The 24,133-nt window shown below is 34.6% G+C and overlaps 1 protein-coding gene across 1 annotated transcript; it reads right to left on the bottom strand.

Moving 5' to 3' along the window:
- Positions 1–4,564: 4,564 nt before the first annotated feature.
- LOC130657148 (uncharacterized) lies at positions 4,565–16,436 on the bottom strand. Its single transcript, XM_057460112.1, has 3 exons — positions 15,953–16,436; positions 7,090–7,648; positions 4,565–7,023 (listed from the first exon to the last, which is right to left on the bottom strand). The coding sequence occupies exons 2-3, from the start codon at positions 7,517–7,519 to the stop codon at positions 6,839–6,841; spliced, it is 615 nt and encodes a 204-aa protein (XP_057316095.1). The 5' UTR covers positions 7,520–7,648; positions 15,953–16,436; the 3' UTR covers positions 4,565–6,838.
- Positions 16,437–24,133: the final 7,697 nt, after the last annotated feature.

Consider the following 24,133-nt stretch of genomic DNA (forward strand, 5'->3'; position numbering starts at 1 on the left):
TGTCTGTGTAACTAACTCTCTGACCCTTGAGCCGAATTTTTTTTTGAAGAAATATCGGAGAGCAAGTCTTCGTTTCGTTTTTTTTGATCTTGGTAGTGATCAGCTGCCACAAAAGTCAGATAATCCAAAGCAAGATTGTTAAAAGGATGGAAATATTTTATTAGGTAGAATTTTCGTGTCATAAAAATTTGTTTAAAATTCTGCCGTCTATACCAGAGGGGTTTATGACTTCGTTAACTCCATGTAGCATGTCACCACATTGAAGTAGGATAGATACGATTTTTATATGAGAAATATTCCAAAGAATATGCTCATATAAATAATAGGAGGAGTTTACATCAGTTTCCATTCTTAGATCTTTTAATCTTACGAATGTGCTAGGAATATATCGGGATGATATTTGCCCAAAAGTTAAGAATATTTGAAACGAAAAAAACACTATTCATATAAAAAAAGGCGTATATCGCAATGATATGAGGGAATTTATCCTGAAGAGTGATCTTTGTAACGTTGCCGGGTTAATCGTTCTCAAAGTACGTGCCAATGTTATTTAATGTATAATTCTTGCTTGGTAAGGTTATTGTGTGTATATTCCAAACGAACTTAATTATTTATAAGATTGTCCTACGCTCTGACTTTAAGGGCAAACTTTTGAGAAAGTTGGTATATTTTTACGTAGACCTCGCTTTAATTATTACTAACTTTGTGTTGAATTTCCAAGTGCTGGGTCGTTCCAGGCAGTGAAGGTAAAAGTTGATAAAACCTTCCAGCAAGGTTGTGTTTGCTGTTTAACAAAAAATATTCAATATTCCATTTTTGTGCAACAGTCAGTTGAAGTAGTACATCGGTACCCTATTGCTTTTTCAAATGGTTTTAGTTATTTTTCGTTTACAAAATAAAATTCAAAAGAGGCATACTGATGTTTTTCCAGATATGTTGGCGGTGTTCTAACATTCGCCACGAGTTTTTATCCGTCATCAACTTCAATGATTAAAGATTGTGTTTATGGTTAAAAAAGTGTCGCGTCTGCTTGGCGCATAGTTGTCACACGTCGTTGCTGCACAACGCAGTACCTTCATGAAAATGTATGAATAATAATGTAAAACTTCTATATTCCACACATTAAAATATTGTTGTCCATTTCCTGAAGAGTTTGCGCCATATTTTATTGTGCCAAAGATTTTATTTTTAGTAGCCAAAAGAGTGCTTGCACTCAGTATTTTAAGTTCATAACATGTTTTCAAAAAGATAATTTTGTAGCTAATTTGCCGCCGATTTTGCAATTCACAATTCGCTTCCTGAAAATCCCCCCTTTACGTAGACCAGAATACTAAAACTATTTTGATTATTCCTAAAAACAATAATACGAGAGTATCAAAAATTTACATGAAGTTAGAATCGTAAAAATGTTTTTTCAGGGAATACTCAGTTGATAGCTACAAAGATTGTCATAAATTAAAATTATTCATAGGTATATCAAAGTTTAAAGTTTGAAGATTTTTGAACTAAAGTTATAGTTCTTACAAAAAACAAACCTTACTCGTTCATGCCAGCATCTACAATCCCACACAAAATAAGTAAGTGTGATTTTTGTCAGTAAAAAATCAGTGTACCCCTACCCCAATATCAGTGTTGATTTACGTCTTGTTTTGTGCCCTGACATGTGAAAACAACACTGATACAGGGGATGGGGGGGAGGGGAACACTATTTTGAGAGAATTGCCACTATATTTTGTCTGGAATTGTTGTGTCTTCATCCCGGTCGAAATCACAACTTCCTACCAAACCTCTTTTTCCTTGCGTTGTAACGGAGTACTACGAACCAAGTTGGCAAATCATACTAATTTCTGTATCAGTGTGTGAGACTACTGCCAGTTCTGTTTACATTAGCAACGTTCGAAAAATGGAAAATTCAACTTTGCAAACAAAGGGGAGATATATTGCCGTACTAGTTCAAACCTAAAATTGCGGATGAAGCTGATTCAGGTTCCAGATGGAAAATATTTTAAGTTTAGGTAGCAAGATTCGAAGTCGATGCTGAGAAATGATGCAGGTATAAAACTGTCAACAAATTCAGGTATACATAGCAGTTAATGAAAATCGCTGTAGTAATTCTTATTAGCTGTAGTCTTGGAGGCTGCAATGTAATATTATTTTTTTACAGAATCTTATTTTTCTTTCCTTCAATAAGAATGCATGATCGATTATATTAGCTTCAAGGCAGTATGTTTAAATAAAGACGTTCTCTGGACGACGATAGTAAATTTAGCTGATCACTACCCAACACGTAGAGCACATGTAGAGAATAAGTTAGTAGTGCACGCAACCTCGTTCCCAGATCATTTTGTCTTTTTGATGAATTTGATAGCGGCGGAAAGGCCCTAACACAGGCTGGTCACATGTTCGCTGCCTCGCGTGGGATTATTTTGTAAGCAAAAGTATAAAAAATAAAGTGGTCGATTTTTTTTTAAAAAAAATACTAGCTAAATCTGACATCAACTTCAGAAAGGCTCATTCGAAACATATGTGAGAAAAGATAACGTTTTTAGCTCTACATGGTATAAGCAAATGACAACCATTTTTGAAGTGTTTGTCCTTCCGCTGCAGAATTAGTACCTAAATATCGATGTTGTTGAATTTATTACTCTTCTAAGGTACGCAACTCAATGTTGAAAGTCAATGTTTAGGTCTATTTTTATAAAGATTTTGGTGACAAGCCGGCTTTGTATTCTTCAAATCTTATGTAAGCTGATTAAATTATCCATCACATTTCTAAGAACCATTTTGTTGGCTAAAACCGTATACATATGTATGTAAACATAATGAAATTATTTGATATGCTAACCAAGCCCATGTATTGTGCATTAAGTGTGACACTAGAACGTAAACTGTGTTGCACGCTTTTTGGCAGTCTAGCCAGGGACCCGACGTCGAAACGCCGGTTAAGCCACAAGTAAAAGTGTTACTCAGCGTTGAACACCATGTGGAGATATAAAATAGAACTGGAAATTGTGCCATACGTTCAAGTGGAGCGATCTAGTACAGTTATGCACTATGTCGTAAATCGAGTGAAGCGCACACAACATTATCTTTTTGTTTTAGCGAAATGTGCAGAAAAGTTATTTTTAAAAAATATATTACACCCGAAACATTCTATATAATGTGCGCGCTTCACTCAATGTACGGCGTACTGTTTGCCTGTTCCAAAGCGCTCCACCTGAATGTACAGCATACTGTTTACCTGTACCAAAACGCTCTACCTGAATGTATAGCACAGTTTACGGCTTGATGAAGTGCTTTATTAAGCGCTTAATGTGGCATTTAACACATGGTGACACAGGTACTGGTGCCTTAACCCGGCGTTCTAACGCCCAGTTTTCCGGTTAGTGTATGTCATAACACCCATATACATCTGTTGGTCACGCAAAATGGTACCGCAAGTAGCGAGACGCATGTAATGCGGTATGGAGAGAACGGGCAAACCCATGAACTTATCCACGGATCACTGACTAGTATGTATGTAAACTTTTTTAAAAAAATTTGCATAACTTTTTTCTGTAATAAAGGAAAAGCTTTTCAGTTGAAGAAAGACCGTTAAAAAAGCTTGTAATTCTCAGGTTATGACCTTGGTATTTCTGTAAATATTTCTGTTACTCAGTCTATTACAACTCTCGTATTTAGATACAAAATTTTAAAGCTTTTTGACATTGTCTCTACAACAGCTTTTTTTGTTGCCCATATATTTAAAGCACGTAACTTTATATGCAAAAAATCATACCAAGTAATAAGGATTCGACTAATATTACTTGTTGACATATTGAACGGCACGCCAAGATCTTCAATAGGAAAACCACATCTTAATCTTGTTAAAACTAGAAAAAATTCTTCTCGGGGTTCTTGACTTCTAGTCCTTTCCCTATTTGGGCCATTGGATAGTTTCTTGGAATCATATCCCCAATAAAATAGTGATGAAGCATCAGGCATAAGGAATTCTTGAAATAACGCCTCAAAAAATTCATAGCTTTCAAATCAGGTATAAAATTTAAAGTGAGTTTTATTATGCTTGAACTTGTCTATTGTAAAGGTTCTTTGCTGTGTCATATTTTTTAACTGTATATTTTTTTCAACTAATATATTTTCAATATCATTTTTCTGTTTTGTTATTTTCTCAAGTTTTGTTTTTAAAAGTTCTATTTCCATGGCATGTTGCTCTTCTAATGTCGGTTCAACTTCGTGTGAACTTTCTTGTTCCCTTGTGGATCGAATAGGTGAAAATAACTCTGGTAAAAGTCCAAGACTAGTACGAGTGTTTCTTGGTTTTTAAGGGACTAGCAATGCGACCTTTGGAACAATAGTTGGCACTTTATTCATATATGTCTTTTTACACCCTTCAAAGTGGGCTGAGCAAACCCTATGCGAGCTTGTTGGCTTGAAGTCTTTTCTGCTAATTTTAGCTAGCTACTGCTTTCTCAAGGCCTTGTCTTTAGGAATGATGTAATAACTAAGGTCTTTGTTTCGTTTTGAATTGTTAAAACAGTGAGGAATACAGCATGTTATCCCCCCCCCCCCCCATTCTTGTTCGAACCAATGTCGATTGTATTAGCTGCTTATCTAATAAGGTAGAAGAAACAGAACTAGAAGTTCCAGTGACACTGCCAGTTGTAGAGTATTCAAAAACACTATTATTTGTAGAATTCAGTGGATTTTCTTCGTTACTTTCTGTGATATTCATTACTTCAACCATAATTGTTTACATCTAATTTTCGGCGATGAATACAACTACCATAATGCATTGCGAATTTTGAAAATTACGGGAACGGCGAATTAATTTGAATGAGAATTAATTTTTTTTAGAATAATATTTTGACAAAAATTGTTGTCAGCTGTGGCAAATTGTTTCGAAAACAAAGTAATTTTAATTTTGAAACTAATTTCAGCTTCCAGAAAAGTTTGGAATTTTGACCTGAAAAAAAATATTTAGTTGGCAATAAAACGAAATTTTATAGTCACTATCATTTCCAGTGTGCTTTTTTTACTATATAAATTTATGTCGAAAACAAAAAAGTGTCTGAGTCAGCAAGTCAAATCCAGAAAACCCGGAGTACATTAAAATAATAAACGAGGCGTAACTGACAGTGAGGCCAAAAAAAATCTTACCATGACCGTAAAGTGTGTTTCAATAAATTACCCTCCTTCGGGGCTTCTTTAATAATAAGCGACAATCAAGTGTGTTGCGTGTGTCTAGCTAAAAACCAAAAGCAATTCTGAATTTCTCTTAATGTCAGGTTTATGGGTAGCTCAAGACTTTAAAATAAATTTTTTTAGGATTTTCATGTTTGATAAAAGCTTAGAGGAAAGAATACGGAAGGAGAAACAACTCTTTTAATTCTATTGAAACACTGCGTGAGGTTCTAGCAGGTGTCTGTATAGAAACTTAATTTGAAATTTTGGCGGTTGTGTGACTAAATTATTCGTGAATAACAATTCGCAACTATGATTGGTTATAAAAACAATAAGTTAATTTGATGATGAATTTGATATTATTATCAAAACAAGAAGCCATATTGAAATCGGTAAAATTTCTTTTGTTTTTATGTTAACATAATTAGCGAAGAAGCACATGCTCGACACTTTTGTAAACAAAAAGAAAAAGTTTATATCTCGTTTTAAAACGACGTTCTGTTATAAGAAGTTATTTCTTTAGTTAGAATAAACATTAATCCAGCACACATTTTGTCGGCACTCGTCCGGCGCATATCTATCTATATTGTTTTTCATGATCAAAGTGGTATACTCAAGCCTGCAAAAATAGCTTAATATCATGGTTAAACGCTTATTTCCAAACGTAATGTTAAAGTTTTTAACAGCAATGTTTACCGACTTATATTAGGCACACTTTCCATGCAATAATCACGTGCCTGCAGCGTGTTACAGTCAGATTTTAATAGAAAAAAGTTAGCCTCTATTAAAGGAGAATATGGAATTTGATCATTTTTTTGCGAAAAAGACTCGGTCAAGCACCTCACGCACTGATTCTTTTGAAATTAAAAACAATAGAAAATTCAATACATTTAAAGCGTACAGAAATGAAGTTGTTTCTCCTTCCGTATTCTTTCCTCCAAGATAAAAGTCACACAAGGAAAATTTGGGTACCTTCAAATTTTAAGTTTAACATTTCAAATTATTCCAATTTATGTGAGACCTAAATCGGCCAAACAACATTAAATGAAGAAAGAAACAAACATCCAGATGACATTTTACAAGTTATTTTCGAGTTTTAAGTATCTTTACATAAAAAGAGAGATATAAAGTTTGTTGGTTTTTGTTTACAATAAGAGGTCGTATGTCAAATTACCCACATCGTTTTTTCAGTCTAATGATTCTATGGGAGATGTTTACACGAAAGGCGAAACGTAAAAATATACGAGACAGAACGAAAGGCAAGTAATGCCTATCTTACGTTACAATTAAAAATTAATTTTGTAATACAAAGTGAATGAGCACCCCGGGAAGATTTTCGTGCCGTCCTGCAACGCGAGTATCTGCTCAAATGAACCGAGTCTTGTCTAATTATTGGATGTTAGTTTTTATAACTCCTTCAGAAAAAAGTGTTCCCTTGTTATCTCCCATTCCCTTGTTCATCTTACACAGTGTTTATAGATTTTAGTTTAAAAAAGTGCTGAAGTGCATTTATGGATATAAAAACACCTCTTTATCATAGGTTTTAGACAAACTATTTTTTGTTCTTTGTTGTTTGTTCTCTGGCAGCTTTTATAATGGCCATATAATTTAGAAGCTCCACGAATTTAATCTTTTTACCATTTTTTTCTTCTGGGTATTATTTGTCGCATAACATTCTAAAGACTGATTTTATCTCATTGTTGGAAGCGGTTGGTTTAGCTGCAATAAAATTATATGCATTTTCCAATGCTTCATCTTTTGGTATGTCGAATATATACTGCGTAAAACGACCAGAAAGGTTTCTAGCAGCGAGAAGTCCAATAAGGGCGCATACCGCAGAACCTAAACATATCCAAGAATGTTATACACGAGGACAGAATCTTATACACAGGCCTGTTTTTAACTTACCAACGCATGCAGCAGATCCAGCGGTCGGCAAGAGCCAAACTGCTAACATTTCACCACCAAACCTACCAGCGTTGCCAAGGCATTCAGCCATAATTATTTTTGCACATCTTTTGCTACTTATCGTAGAGAAGAATCTACGTAGAATATTGTATAAAATACATACTATAGGTAAGGGTACCGAACATTGAACACCATTCGCATTGAATGAAACTGTAGTGAATTTTTTATAGTAATAATTTATATTGTTTAATAAATTTGGGTTGTTTTCAAGATCTTTATCTTCGTCTGACTTAAAATACTCCTTTATTAACCTCCTAAAAACTTCTGATACACTTTCTTTGCCGGTATCATTTATGCAGCTCCATACATCTGACAGGGAAAAGCCTTGACCATTATCTCCTTTTTCATCACTTGGTGGCAACGTTATCATGGCATTCCTTTCAAATTTTTCAAAATCATTTTTAAAATCTTTAACCAACTATTTAATAACATCTTCCTTGGTAGGAGGTGCACATTCATTGTGCGGATCACTTGGCCCATTATTAGCCATCCCGTACAACTAAAGTATAAAACAAAACAAAACAAGTGAAAAGAGGATGGGAAAATGTGGTGGCAGGCGCCGTAATCATATTAGGGAAAGAAAACCGATTAAATTGATTTTACTTTTCAATATCATGTTTTTAGTGCTGACTTCAGCTATTTTTCAAACACCAAGAAACAAGAGACAATTTTTATTTTTATGTGCCTTAAAAAAAGGAACTGTTTGCGAAAGAAAAAATTGCGGAATTAAATTTTGCAAATAAGACCCCGAGAATTGCGTAACGCGCAGAGTAAGAAATTGTGTTATTGAAGATATTATTTCGGTTTGTCTGTTCAGTATTCATATTACTGTGGAAAGTTTATCATTTCTTGTACAAGAACATATGCGCGCAGTGAGAAACGGAGATGTGAAGAAAAACGAAATTGCGGACCACAGCTGGAGCAGAAGTCATCAGTTTAATTGGGATGAGAAGAAAATCATTGACAGAGAATCCAGAACAACGGCCAGAAAGATAAAAGAAACCATCAGCAGTGTAGAACGTAATAAACACATAAACAGCATCTCGTATCAACTTCCTGAGATTTGGTCACCAGCCCTGCAGAAGAAGTAGTTACCTACATCTAGGTCCAAAAATGTTAATTACCGTAATTAACTGTATTTAGGTTTTTATTGTGCATTCTGCCACTTTTTCCAACCTAACGCAAATATAAGTCATAGCAACGCCCATAGCAATCATTTTTCGCATTTTTAGACAGCTTTCTTGCCCCTCCGTCGATGTTTAATTCCTTGCAATAGCTAGATGATACTTTAGGGCCTCCTAAGACAATATGTGAAAGTGCTGAATATTAAATGTGGTGTTTCATACCAATCATTTGTTCGTCTATGCTAAGATTTTGCCCAGGATGATACATGTCTGAAAACGTTTTACTTAATTTTTCCTCCAACCCACTAAGTTTAAACAGTTTTGAGTAATTAGGGTGTCCTTTCTCAACATTTTTTCTATTATCTACAAGATGAAAATACCTCAAGATATCTCTGAACCTCTTTCGAAACATTATTGATGCAAACCATGGCATGCGCTTAATTCCCCTTGCCCAGTAATCATCATAACATGTAAGTCTCGCTAGTCCCATTGCGACGACCATACCAAAAAACGCCATAATCTATGTGACTGTTGTTTGTTCAAAGGGTGGCAAAGGTTTGTTTGAATTTGCTTTCAAATAATCATAATATAAATTTGTCTGATTGGAAAGCTGTTCAAAAATGTTATCTGTGAAAAATAATTGAAAAAATTGCAGTGGAGTTTCCGGTAGTGTGGCCTCTCGACTTGGCCCCGTAAATTCAAGAAATTCAATGTCCGCATTAGGATTCACATACTGATGACCTTCCTCAAAATTTTTCCAATCTGGATTACCATCAGGCTTTACTTTTCCATTAGCTTTTTTTCTTGCGCCGCCTCTTCCGTTTCCCTGTCCACCCACACGTCCACGGCCATGTCCTCTACCTCGCTGTCGTCCACGTCCTCTACCTCGCTGTCTTCCACGTCCGTGACGACCTGGTCCACTTCGTCCACCACGTCCACGAGCCCTTGATGCAACATTTCTATTTTGATCAGCAACACTTTCCTCAGAGTCACTCTCTCCAGAACATACAGTTGATTCATTATCACTCATTACATAATTTCCATTCTCATTGTCCACCAATTCGCTCACATTATCTTGCACCTGATCATTTCCGTCAGTATCATCATCATCAACATCGTCGTTATCTTTTTCGTTCATGCGACAAAGCTCAGGCTAAAAACAAAAATATTGAATTTAAGTATCTCATTTCTTCTGTTTGGTGTAAATAAAGATAAAGAATTGATCACTTACATCCAACAGAAGCCAGCTATCTCTGAAACAGGGATCATGTGGGATAAATTGAATGGGAACATCATCCTCATCATCACTACTCTCATCAAGAGAACTCTCTCCAAGGCAGTCATCATCACTAGTTTCATCTGAAGAGTCGAGTACTGCATCCAGAACCTCTTGCAAGCTTAATTGCTTATGTTTATTGGCGTTATCACTGCCTTTTCCTGTACTACTACCACTTGCTTTGTCGGCCATTTTGTATTTGTTGTGTTTTGTCACTTGGCAAAGTTTAAAGGTACAAATTCATTGTTTATATTACTCTAAACCAATCAGAGTGGCAAGATATTAGTTCCGTGCTACTTTAAGACTGATCACTGAAAATTTGAAGTTAATCCGTTGAACGGTTCTCTTGATTTATTTCGGACCCCCAGGCAGGTAAAGGGTTAACAACGCACCCTCCGAAGTGAACTCGTCAGAGTTTACTTGTCATCAATTAGACTTAATTTGATGCTTTTCAGATCGAAATAGTGCTGGCGTACACCTGTTATCGATCCACAAGTCAATAATGCCCATAAAATAATATTCTTTAAAAAGGTTTTTCCGTTTAAGTTCGGACTCCACGCGAAACAAGAATTCTCAGGATCGAAGCACCCACGCTTTACAGTTTCTTCTGTGGATGCAGGCATTAGTACCACATAGCGTTTAAATGAAACCGATTTTCAAATCGAAGTTTTGTCTTCCAGTTATTTTGTCGAGATATTTCCTGTTTCGCCCTGTTTTAGCTTTTCTGTCGTCCAAGAAATACCGCATCAGTTCTCTAGAAGACGAGTCAGCCTTGCGAAAATGCGCTTCACTAAATCCATACACGTGACCCTTGAGGAACAAAAACGGCCAAAAAGGCGCCTGAAATAACGCATGTTATTCAGTTATTTGGTTAGGTGTGGAGCAGCAAAATGTCATATTTTGCCTATACTTCTCCTACCAACAGGTAACCATGGCAACTAATCAATGAAATTTTTGACTTAATTTTGTCGTTCCGTCACATACTATGATATCCTCATCAAGTATCTTCAGAAGAAACAATCCTCTGCGATATAGTTTTCTTCTAGGGGAACCGCCTTAAAGATCAAAATAGCAAAAAATGTTGAACAACATGTGACGAACTTATATTTATATTATTTTATACTACTGAACGTACTGAACAAATTGATATTTGATTTGGGATTATAGATAAGGAAATTAATGATTCGTGAATAAAAATGAAGCCACCATATCGCGCGTTCGATTTGTTGTTAAATATTCGAGGTGTACCAGATTATCTTAAGTCCCTGTGAAATATGACTCCCGGGTGTAGTGTTCTAATACCTAGCTGACTAAGATGAACCTAGATTAGTCTGACCGATCAACTATGTGACACACACGAATTCTTATATTAAAATATACCGCCATATTTATATTTCGTCTCCACGTTCTATATCTACAATTCTTACGGTCGCCGATTATATACAAATACTACAGCGGGGTCAAAATAAACTAGAGAATTATAACTCCCCTAGAGTAAAGGTACCTAGTAAATAATGACTTTTTAAACACTTAACTTTTAAATTCCCCTTATTTTTCAAAGAGAAGTTCAAAAGCAAAGGGGAGTTTAAAATAAACTGGTTATTGAAATTTCATCTTTAAAGTATTTTAAACTCATTGCAGTATTCACATCACGAAAGGAACAGAAAAGAATCATCCAAGATATCCATGAAGGTCTGGGAAACAACAACAAAGTCCAGGCAATAGCTTCACATCGTGGAAGAGATGTCACCTACCAAAAATGTGCAGAAAGATTTTTTTGGCACAATATGTTAAATGACAATGCTGAATTTGTCAAACGTTGCTTCGTATGCCAAAAGCAAGGAAAACTTATTAAAACGATTTCTCCTGAGTTGCAGAGCGTCTCTGTACCTAGTGAGGTAATGCGTCAAGTTAGTATTGACGTTTCTTAGCTTTTGCGCATTGAAAAATGAGCGTGGTCGTGTACTAGCTAAAAAGTACAATGCTGGTCTCCTTAAATCATGTCTTAATCCTTTTTAATCAGCTTGACGATGAAGCTGAAAGATCGCACTCCATGATGATGAGCCCGAACCGTTGTCACCACATGGAGATGAAACCGAACCATTACCGCCCCATGACGATGAACCTGAACCATCACTGATCCATGATGTTGAGCCCGGACCATTACCGCTCTATCACGATGATGTGCTCGAACCATCGTCGACCCTAGACGATGAAAAAAAATGCCCCTGTTTCACGATGACAAAAAGCCAGCTAGTAAGCCAAACAGATGGAATCAGTTACCGGATGAAATCGTAGAGCTAATCTTGTACAAGATTTCACAAAATCCCTTACATCGTTCAATCATATTTTTTTGACATGCCATAGTTTCAAAGAAATCCTTGGAAGAAGGAAAGATCGAGTGCTACCATAATTACATTTGTTATTTATTGACTAAGATCGGAATGAATTAAAGAGATATAATGGAAGAAGTCAAAGTAAGCACCCAAAAGCTTACAAAATTATTCGGAGCGCATTCTGGGGTATTAAAGAAAATTGAATACATAGTGAACAGTCAGAGGTGGAAGTCATCTTGGCTTTTACTAGAGCCAAAAAGTAATTCTTTGTTTCATGTTCGGAAAACCTACTGGAAAAAAATAACTAACCCTATGCTAATCAAAAGATAATGAACCATTTGAATGGATGAAATCGTAGAGATAATCCTTGTACAAGCTTTCACAAAATCCCTTACGTCGTTCAATCATATTTCTTTGACATGCCATTGTTTTAAAGATATCGAAGAGAAGAGCCAAGAGAAGTTTTGAATCAAAAATGATAAATATTTTCTCAAAATTGAAGATTTTCTTAACTCGAAAAGTTGAATTTGAATACTCAAAAGAACACCCTCATCCCTTTTGAACCTGTATACCAAGACCATATTCAACTGTTACACGACGGAGATTTGCATTGGTTTTTGAGCTTTTGCTCAAATGATCGGATTCAGATTTGCGATAGTTTGAAATCGACTTTAAATCGTGTTTCTAAGAAATCCATCTATTAATTGTTCAAGCATGTAGTTGGTGAAGTTCAAAATGTTGCTTCAACATTTCTATCCGTGTAAAACCAACAGGATGGATTCAATTGTGGGGTCTTGCTATTGCTTTCGCAGCACAGATCCTTGATGCCTATTGATGAAAGCTGTGTTTGATACCGCTGACATGAGGAATCAACTCATGATATGCCTTAAGCAGCAGACACTGATGCCATTTGCAAAGGTAGTGAATTGATAATCGAGATTTGAAAACATTTTCTTGCGTTATTTTTGTTAACTTTAGTTTCCTTAGGGTTAACCCACATTGACGTTATTTTAGTTTCTATTTCGAAATTTTTATGCTTTTGTATTCTACAACATTTTTTAATCTCTTTTATTTATCAGAAAAACGCTTTTTTTCATGTCATTGAAAGTAAGCAAACTGAAGGATTTTTCTCATATTACTTTTGTACTAAAAATACACACTAAACAACTCTTTCATAAAAGGCATCATAATTTACCAAGATTTTTTTTTTTATTTCTATGAATCTTTGATGTTTTTTAGGATTTATAAATAAAAGATACCTCATCTTTACCTTACGGATACAGTGTCTTTATTCTTTCTTATTTTTATTAATTTGTAATTTTGCTAGGATTTCGAAAATACAATTCTTATCTACTGTACTTCGTATTCTGTAGTCATTTAATTTCCCAGCAATTTTTTTCACCTCCCACCGATTAACTTTGGAATTTGGTAAGTCACTTAAAACATTCTATTTTTTATTTTCAGGTCAAAGTACATATTAACGTCAAGAAATGGAAAAAAGTTTGCTCACAAATTTTTTAGTTAAGGGAAAAAAATACGGGAAAGATCTTGGTCGTGTACAAAAAAAGCTGGTAAAATTTTGGTCATATAACATAAAGCAACTAAACCGGCTTTTTATTGTTCTTTCCAAGAAGAAATATAAGGGAGTCAAAATAAACTGGATGAGTTATTATTTCCTAGGAAATGTTGCTTCTGGAGGGTAACAATTCACTAGTTTATTATGACTGGGGAGTTATTATTAGCTAGTTTATCTTAACTGGGGGGTCATTATAAACTAGTTTATTATAACTGGGGAGTCATTATTTAGGGGAGTTAAAAATTCCGGTGACACCGGTCTGTATATTTATTTAAATTTGGCGCCATCTCATGATAACTAACTTTATCGTTTGAAGTTGGCAGTATGTTGTGGAAAAGGGACTTAAAACATGAAAAAATATTGTTGTTGGTTATGACAGATATTTCTTTAGTTTAAAGAAGTTTAAATGAAAATTATAAAATGCTGTTGCTACAATTTTTGTTGTTTACTGATAAGTATATCTAAAACCTACTTATTTTTAACCCAGGACAGCCTTGAAAATTCTGTAAAAAGGTTGTTAGAAAGATATATAGATACTTAGTTGTGAAAGATAATTATTTATTTGTTATCAAAATAGTTATCATATAGTAAGTTTTAGGATTTAGAAATCTATAATTTTTTTCTCTCGCCTAACATTTATTTTCTGGCTGCCACAAAATAATTTTTTGTTCGTCTCTCCTTTAAAGAATGCGAAATGGTAATCACATTTAGCTATTGTTTTGCTTATATTCAATGTCTAAATTTATACTGACTTTACAGGAAAATTGGAAACGAGTCGGAGAAAAGGAAAAATGCGGAATAAAAAATTGTGAATGTCCGTCCTTGTTTAAAAAATGCGGAATTAAAGTTTGCAAATTTCGCTAACACTAATTTCGAATTCTTTTCTACACCGCACTCATGTCTTGTCTGTCTGTTTATACGAAACAATTCTGGCAAGTAATTTACCTTTATTGGTAAAAGACAAGTTATTTATTTTCATGTAACGTCATAACAACAATAAATAGTAAAGCCATTGGACTATACTTATAACTCAAACTGAAAGCACTGCTGTGGAGATATTTTGCTGATCTTTTGATCTTTTTTTATATTATAATTTGATTATTAATTTAGGTTGTTGTAAGTAATCGTAATAAAATCTATTTGTACGGGAGGGGAGGGGGGAGTTATTACTATGATTCTAGGTGCAATGATAATGGTCTTTTCGCTTAAAGATACCCCTGGTTCTTGACTCACAGATCGATGGCGAGTATTTAAATATAGACTAATTGTTAGTTCGTGGAAAAATACATGGATTCGCCGGTCGTCAGATTTCCTCCTTTCATACATGTTTCCTGCACCGATTTTGCGTGGAAATATTGAAATTATTTAAAACCAAAAAATTCTTTATTCAGCGGATATTACACCGATGTAAAGTGTTGAATGAAAACAAATACAGCGGTCTACTCATAAGTCATTCAGCTAGGTCTTGAAAATAACGAAAAATTCGCATGATTCATGGTGACAAACTTTGTTTGGTGGAAAGTGATAACTTTTGTTTATCAGAAGATAGCTAAGTTTTTTAAAAAAATAAGCAAACTTGTATGAGCATTACTACCGCAATCATATTTACAAAACTTTCATATGCTTATCAGAAACATAGCAACTTTTCACAGAACAACAAAATGGCATCCTGTTGTTGAATTTAAAATGACAAACCACTTCTTAAAAATTACGGAATACGAGAAAGAGTGGCAAAAACACCACAAAAACAAAATGTATTAGCATAAAAAAGGAAGTGGCAAGCTATATGTATTTACTTCCATGCATAAAAAAACAAAAATATGGTTTGGATATCTAAAAGGCTGAAAAAGCAACAGACATATTTTTGCTGATTTTGAAAGTGTCTATATTTACGTTGACTGTGTACAGTGCGTGTAGTTAAAAGAAGTTTACTTTCTGTAAGATATGGTTTAGGTACACAATGAAGAATTAAATTCTGCTAACTTAGTTCTGTCTTCGCTAATATTTCTTGTCATACTGGGATTTATAGCAGAATATCCTTGATGTGCATATGAGAAATGACCACTAATAATTTTACTAGTTGTGCTGAATAAAACCTGCATCTGTAGGAAATAAATAATCAAAGAACTTAAATTAAAGTTTTGGACCTTTAATATACCAGTTTCTGTTGTTAGCCTTCTAGGTCCTCCCCACTCTTCACAAGTTTAATATATAACTGTATGTGTTAATGAAGATACCCTGCTCAACAATCTTAAACGCTCGATTACCTATGTTTGTGAAGCTACTATAAACTAGAGAGCATTTTTGTGCTAAAAAAAGATAAAAAAAGGAATATATCTGTAACGAAAAAAGTTACCATTTTCATGAATATATTCTCAAAAGTGATTAACCAGGACACTAAAAGTTTGTCTGTATTTTAAAAATTCCTTATGATATAAAGTGATTCACGAAAATAAAATGAACAAGCAACAAAAATAACAGTTGAACTTACTGAGAAAAGTTTTATGGCTGCTCCAAGCAGACGCGTTGCAGCGAAGTCACAAGAAGTGCCAACGCCTTGCTGAAAGAATAACAAATAAACAAGTCTTGATTTTTCCCTTATGTAGTGGGGTAATCCCAAAGCTACTTTTGTATTATTGTTTGTATTATCATTTCTGGTTTTTACCAGCATTTACTTACAATCTTTAATAAGAACATACAGGTTAACCCTAACCATTTTGAAGAGACAGACGACAGCTATTATTGTATGAGACTAGCCATCAGATCGTGAATAAATCTACGAAACTGTGCGCGTCAACGATCAACTTTCGGGGAATTACAAAACACCTTTTAATTATAGAGAAACCTGGTATATAGGATCAGTAAGTTGTCAGCGGTAAAAAATTGCGCATGTGCAAATGAACAATACAACCGTATTATCCTTATTTTCTATCTTTATATTGATGATGGTAAGACTGTCCGCACATGGTCTTGTTCTTACGGTGACCAAGAAGTGGATTAAGAAATCTTTGTTATTTAAACTTTTAAAAACGAAAAAAAAATTACATGCATATTTGCATAAAAATATTGTTAAAAACCGCTTTGATTTTTCCAAGGGTTATATTTGCATTTAAGCCCCAGGACGTATTGCAACCTCGTCCCCAGGCAATGACAGCCTATCCACAATTCATTTCACCGCATTTTTATCGTCTATCAACTCTCGTCGCAAAATCGTCGCAAAAAGGCTAATTCAGAGTGAAAGAATAAAAATAGAAATTAGTTCCTTTTTTCGCGTAAAAACAAGTGCACATTCTCACCTTTTTATGCTGTCAACGAAGGAGCATGCAACGAACAGCCATTTTAAAAGTTTTGTTGAAGAAAGGGAAAGTATTTTTTTACTGTTATCTCTTAATACTTTTTTAATTATTCTCGCTTTTAAATATTTTTTTTGTTTTTTACATGTTAGCATGAATATATATTTAGTTTTTTAGCCATGACTAAATCTTAAACAAACCAATATTATTTTTTATAATTGAGGTAATTAATAACTTACAGATAACTAGCCAGTTTTTTTTTTATGTAATCTACTACTATAAACTGTATTATTCTTTTTCGTATTATTGTATTTTTAAAGTTGCCACGAGAAACTTCAATAGGATTGTGACTGCGAGAACTTCACTAGATTTGAGACATACTGTGTCCTTGAACAAAAGTTCTACACCTGGATTCATGGCACAGTTCACTGGCTCTTGACCGCTTAAGTAGACTTTAACCCTGTTAGTTCGGTCCGGGGTATTTCGAACATGTATGACGGGGAGGTGGGGAGGAGAGACGCGTTTTCGCTCCTTCCCCCTCCATAACTTTTGACAGACTTGTCTAAATCGAATTATATTAGTACGTCATGAAAGAAACAAATTGGTTGCCATAAATTTTTCTTTATGTCAGTTCTTTTTCTGTGACGTCATCGAAAGCTTGAAATTTGTCTAATATACCACTAAATACTACCTAAAATTCTACTCACATTCTAAAGCGAATTTTTAATTCTGTTTAGGTATCTGACAGCCAAACAAAAGTTTTTGTAACATATTCTCTGTTTTCTTACATATTTGGCAAAAGTAAAGACTAAATACAGCGCTTTTTCCTGATTTTTAGGTAAAACTCGAAAAAAGTGTCGTTTCTTAAGAATAAAGAGGTTAGGTATCTTGTATTGAATATTGAGTTAGCCACACACAAAAAGTTTGAAGGTGTATAAATCTGCACTTGGTATTTAATATTTCTTATCACATTAGCTCAAATTAACCTGTGTTAACTCTAAGATAACTATTAAGGACTGTATCTTAAAACTATAGACTAATTGTTTATGAATATTACAGGAGTCTGTTTGTTTACAAAATGCTCAACACTTGCCGAAATAGATGTATTCAAAAATATTTTCAAAATAACAACGAGATAGTGAATAACTACTGCCATATGCATATTGAATTGAAAACGGCGAAGAAACACATTAACAAGCTGCAACGGTCCTTCCAACAAACAGTCTATAAAAGTCGGTATCAGAAAGATGTGAGCTTCCACTTTGTTATTATAAGGGTTGTGGTGCTTCTGAAGTTATTGGAATACAGTATAATCCCGTTTGGTCGTACCATGGGTAATTCAAACATTTGTACCCCTTGGATTTGACGACCCTAATGAAGACAATATACTCCGTTTAAGTAGTACCCTTATAGCCCCAAAATTCGTCGTAATATTTTTCTCAATCTTTTTAGCAAAAAAGACCTATTGTAACTCGAACATTCTGAAAACAGTATGTCAAATGATTTGAATTAGAAATCCAAGCATTGCAAATTTCAAAAAAAATCCCGCGGTTTTATGAGGGCGTTCATTTTTCTATTTCAACATGGCGTCACAACGCGGAAAGAAATGTAAAATACAATGTGAAGTCATTTCTATTTGATGAGTGTTAAATGATATAGAGAGTGGTTGATTAGTTCCCTGTTCCTTCTTTTAGCACTCACCTACAAGAATCCCCAAAGAGACATGATTATTTTCGTTTTCAGCAGATATTTTCAAAAGTCGTACTATTGGAGAAATTCCGAGTTATCGAGACTTATATCTCGGACATTAGTTAACTTCCTGTTTCCGCTGAGGTTCTGACTTAAAAGTCGAATTGTTTTGTCCATACGTACTTAAAAGATTTTAACAAGGCAAAATATGCACTTTCATTGTTTTTGTTTTTCGCGTACATAAACTTCACCAGAGCGAGGTGGTCCAAAATGTTTTGCGACATAACTTTTCAAGAGTATGATTAAAATTCGCCAACTTCGTGAAAGTTTCTGTTGTCAAAAGTTTCTACGCCGAAACTATCTGATGTGTAATGATTGCACCGGGCGAAAACATGGTCAAATTCTGTCTTAGATAGCAGAAAGTAATTAGCTGACAGCTCTTTGTTGCACGAAAGAAATTTGCCAACTGCCATATTCAGTTGTTTACGGACAGGAAGAAAAACACAAATGTTTATACAATTATTTTTTTGTTTCTTGTGGCATCAGTATTGCATAACTTTTTTTCTTATATACTCTCATGTTTTCTGGTGTCCAGAACTTATATAACTTCTCAATGCAATGCAAAAATAATGTTGATAACCACTACAGTCTGGAAAATCTCTTATTCAAGCTGTAACACATAAATAGAAAATTGCTTATTTCCTTTTTAACTTTAATTACTTACTTCTTTAAAATGAGGGAAGGGGAAAGACCCATTGCAGGCTCGGCGGAGCAATTTTGAAAGCAAAGGAGCTAAGTTATTTATGCCGGGGGAGGGGGGGTCTATAGCCCCCCTGGCCTGCATTGGAAAAAAAATATGTGTATATATAGTTGTAAATATTGTACTTATTTTCTTTCTCCGTACGTTAATTTTTGTTCTACTCACGAGTTTTGTTCAGTCCACGATGCTGCCACCAAACTTCCTATCAAAAATGTTTCTTTGTCCAACAGTATCGAATCAGTTTCACCCTGTCAGATTTTCAACATTATTATCAACGTCAATAATAATAAAACAATTATTCTGCACCGCGTCATCGTTACACTCTTACAGTACTTACTCTTACAGTACGCAACATAAACAACGTTGCTAGTGGTGCAATTGCTGTTCTGTCTAATCCTAAACAAATTTCTAACTGCGGTCGTTGCAAAACATGTGAGCAATGCTCTCTACACAACATTGTAATAACTTGTAACAGTATAACGAATAAAAAGTAAAAAATAAACGGTTTTTGATTTATTATTTATTCAATGATTAAAATTTTTTTAAAACTTCGAACTTTTTTGCCCTCCAGCACCAACAGCTTTCCCATGTCACATATCCAAATAGCCACAGTTACAAAAAGTATTCAGGTTCATTATCCACCATCACAAGACCTTTGGCGAATCAGTACCGGTCGACAAGAGGACCAAAGCCCACAGAGGTATGCCTTGAGTGTGGACAACAGGGACACTGGATGACACATTCTCCAGCCACCAACAACCAGTCAAGTGTCTGAAGAGAGTAAAAAAGATAAGCGTTTAACTTCTGTAATATCTGGTAAGGGAAGAATTAAGAACAAATTTTAACCTTTAGAAGAATCATGAGCTAACATAAACTTCCATTTTTAAAATATGCAGTTTTTAAATAACATCATTGAACGAGGAATATTTTTTGTCACTGAAGAAGATACAGCCCTTTTAGAATCAGCTTCTGTACTAGAAACTTAGCTATAATTTCGCGGAGGAAAAACGACATATTTTGGATCTTAGATATGTTAATTCACATCTTAAAAAGAACTACATAAGTGTGATGACTGGCAGTGATTTAAAGAATTTACGAAAAAGGGGAAATTTTGTTCCCTTATCTTTTTGTTTCCTTATTGCTATGTTATATGGCTATGAAACTTACTGGGTTTCAATATTTATCTATTAGACACCTGCATGCCAAATTTTTAGGTCCCATACCTTTCAGAGGCTTTGATATTGACCATTACTCGAAACTACCCCTAAATATCTCTATGAAATCCTTATAATGGGGAAAATTTAATAAATCCTGTTAGAATTATCCTTAGAACTTGAAACTGGCAACACAACTTTGTTTTATTAAAAAGAATCATTTTCCATAATTTGGACTTGGATTAACCCGATTTCCCGATTTTGTCGGATTTTACCCGAAAATCGGCAAAAACCGAATTTTCGGGCAATTTTTGGCAAATTTTTATGCGATCCCCGTAAAAGCCGGAAAATATGTTAAATAACTTTTATTTAACTTTCAGAAACTTCAAACAAAATGCAAAAATTCGCTCTGTAACAAAGTATTTAAATTTTAAGCAGATAGTGGCATTTTTAACAAATTTCAAGCTTCTAATGACGTCGCAGAAAATGTGCTGACGCAAGCAAAAATTTATTGCTGCTATTTTGTTCCTTTTATGACGTACTGTAAGTGTGCCAAGTTTGATTCAATTTGAACAACCCTATGAAAAATTATTAAGGGGGGGGGGGGGGGGGAGGGCGGATTCCGCCCCCCGGTCATAGTATGTTCGAAAAACCCCGGACCGAATAGGATTAAGGAAGGTTATCATCATCTAGATATTTACTAGGAATATCAGACGTACGTAGGTTTTTCGTGGAAAATTAACGGTAAAATCAAATCTTTTTTTTTCGCCGTATTACTGTTTGGTTTCACCACAGCTCCATATATATTTACGAAGTTATTTCGCCTTTTACTTTCTTTTTGGTAAAGTAGGGGTGTTAAAATGAACGTTTACTTAAACAACGCTGAGCAAGAGTCTTCGTATCCAGAATGTTATAAAGGTGCTTATTTAGTGAGAGGCCACTGTATAAGACAGTATTTGTAGTTAACGAAAAGAAATTGTGTTGGGAACTCGCCAAGAATTTAACATGGCTGGGACTCACCCTTAATTGTGATACAAACATTGTCCAAGTGTGTGAAAAAAGAGTTTCTTCTTTATTTGAAAGTATCTCGAACGCAACCACACAGCCGCACATATTTGCAAGAAAATTATCTAATATTGTTTCTACAAAAATTGTTTTGGGTGACATTATTTGCTTAATGACAAGATAAATCCATAGAATCATATTAAACAGGAGCTCATGGGATGTTACTTTCAATATATTCAATTTCCCAGATCTTTAAAAAGTCATAGAATGCTCACTTCTTTGGAACGAAACAAAAGTTCTTCTTGGCAAGAAATGAACCTATAGAGTTGGAGTTAGAGTCATTTAAAGAACAACTTCAGTACAAGTCTGTGTTATGGTTTACTGATAATTATTTAGCTTTTAAAATAATTTTATCTGGGAGTAGTGAAACTCAACTACAAAGAATTTCATTAAAGATTAATTGAATTTAAGAGCTTATGATGTCGATCTTATAACTAACTGGATACCCACATCGTTCAATGAAAACGCTGGTAAAATATCGGAAATTATAGATTACGACAATTGGGAGACTTCTCCAAAATGTTTCCAGGTAGTTATTGCAAAATGGGGACCTTTTACAATTGATTGTTTTGCTACTTTTCAAAATAGGAAAAATGATAGATTCTATTTGAAATTTCTGTGTCAAGGAACTTTAGGCGCCGATGCATTTTGTTGTCCCTGGGTGCATGAATACAGCTACCTAGTGTCTTCAGTAAATTGCATTTCTAAAACCATTGACAAATTTGACAAAGACGAAGTTAAAGGAGCGTTAGTGATTCCACTATGGAAATCATCCAATTTCTGGTCTTAGAACGAAAGATGAATTTAAACTATTTTTTTAAGACATTTTAATTTTTAATAACAATATTTTTAACTGTCTTAGACAAGGCGTTTCAGGATTCAGCATTTTAGAACGCAGTAGTTATATAGGAAATTTAATCGCCTTAAAGATTGATTCTACACGGTACAAGTAAACGGACATCAAAAAATAGGCACAGAGTGCCATTGATAAGGAAAAGCGCAAGGTGCGAGATTGGACGTTATATAAATCAGAATACGGCTCAAAAAAGCACAGGGTGCCAGAAGTTAAAAAACGTGCAGGATGCCAGAAGTTAAAAAAAGGCACATGATGCCAGAAGTTCATAAAGGCACAGGGTGCCAGAAGTTCAAAAACACGCAGGATGCCGGAAGTTAAAGACAGGGGTGCCAGAAGTTATGACTTATTATTTTTATTTACTTTTAGCAGTTTTTCCAGAAAGTAACGGAATTTTCCATCAAGACTTACGTTCTTTATCACAATATCTGCTATGTCGGAAGCATCGCAAGCAAAGAACACGAATAAGAAATATTGTAATTATCAACGTCAATTCGAGAGATGGCGCTGTCAGTTCCTAGAAATTGAAGCATTTTCCGTAAAGCAAATTTACATCTCGCTTTACCTGGTATCGTTAATCCAATCTGGATCATCCGTGTCTGCTATAGAAAGTTCGTTTTTTGCAATTTAACAATAAAACATCTATATACATAAGTCTTGACTGTTCACTGTTATGGGAAAATAGTAAAAGATAGTTAAAGAAAATACGCAAAAGTCTAAAATAGCTGCCTACCTTTACTTAATTTTTATTTAATAATTCAAAAAATCTTTAATGTAGTCAGTTGCATAAACATAATGCATAAAGCTACTTTTGCCTCTGAGCTGGCATGGTACTAGGTAGCTCAAAGTCACAGAATAAATATCATCCAGATATGTCCATCCCTCATCATCAGACATCAGAAAGGAGCTTCTGTTTTTTAATTGTTATTGTGGGGTCTTGTAAATCCAATTTAAAAAAATTGATCAAAACTTCCTCTTCTTTCACTTGCACTACTCATGACATTTTTTTGCATTTTCTTCAGTTCCAAGTTATGATTTATTCCACCCGAGATGTCTAGTTTTTACGATGAACAACGTTGAGGAACCCTGGTTAAGTTAAAAAAAATGTGTTTTAGATTTTTGGCGCGGACATCAGCATATTTTAGCCCTCGAGTGCCACCCCCAGTATCTATAGGAAAAAATCATCCTTAACGAAAATTATATCTTCCCGATTATCAGAATTCTATAGAAATTTAAGGTGTAGTTTTGAAGCATGGAATCCAGAAAATTGGCACGCAGGTGTCCAAAAGGTAATTTCGTAAACTTGGTAAGAGTTTTAATAAAAAATGGCAGGGAAGAGAAGGGGGGAGGGCGATTCGCCTTTTAGACCAAATAAGGTTGATATAGACACAAGTGGGTAGCCTGTGGATAAATGCATGGGTTGGCCTAATTTGTATATAGCATTTGTTTTTTGCTGTTTTTAGTAAGGCCGTAACACGACAAAAAACTGCGCAGAGACAGAGAGACTATTATTATTGAAAGAGATAATACTAGTTCTAAACTAAATTAAATGAATGGTTTAAAACATTAAAAATTAAAGTTTGGAAAGATAATTCACTATTCAAATAATTTTAGCTGTATTTTTTCTGTTCATGCGACCCAGCGTTTATGCGGAATACACGAAACAATTACTGATTTAGAGGGATTCAGAACTTTTTGCTACGAATGCACGAAATTAAAAAACTCGAAATATGTACGACATGCATAAATTAATTAGAAGGGGGGGGGGGGGGGGAGGGGGAGGTCGTAATTAATTTTAAAAGAATAAGAGATTGACCTACAACTAGCTGCGACAGGGTAAACTGTTGACATATTTTTT

Source organism: Hydractinia symbiolongicarpus, chromosome 9, assembly GCF_029227915.1.
Source record: "Hydractinia symbiolongicarpus strain clone_291-10 chromosome 9, HSymV2.1, whole genome shotgun sequence".
Taxonomy (NCBI): Eukaryota; Metazoa; Cnidaria; class Hydrozoa; order Anthoathecata; family Hydractiniidae; genus Hydractinia; species Hydractinia symbiolongicarpus.

Excerpts from the sequence above, each read along its gene's own strand:
- LOC130657148 (XM_057460112.1), bottom strand. The coding sequence starts at position 7,519 with ATGATAACGTTGCCACCAAGTGATGAAAAAGGAGATAATGGTCAAGGC. Across the intron at positions 7,024-7,089 it reads TGGATCTGCTGCATGCGTTG|GTTCTGCGGTATGCGCCCTT; the intron begins GTAAGTTAAAAA and ends GGATATGTTTAG.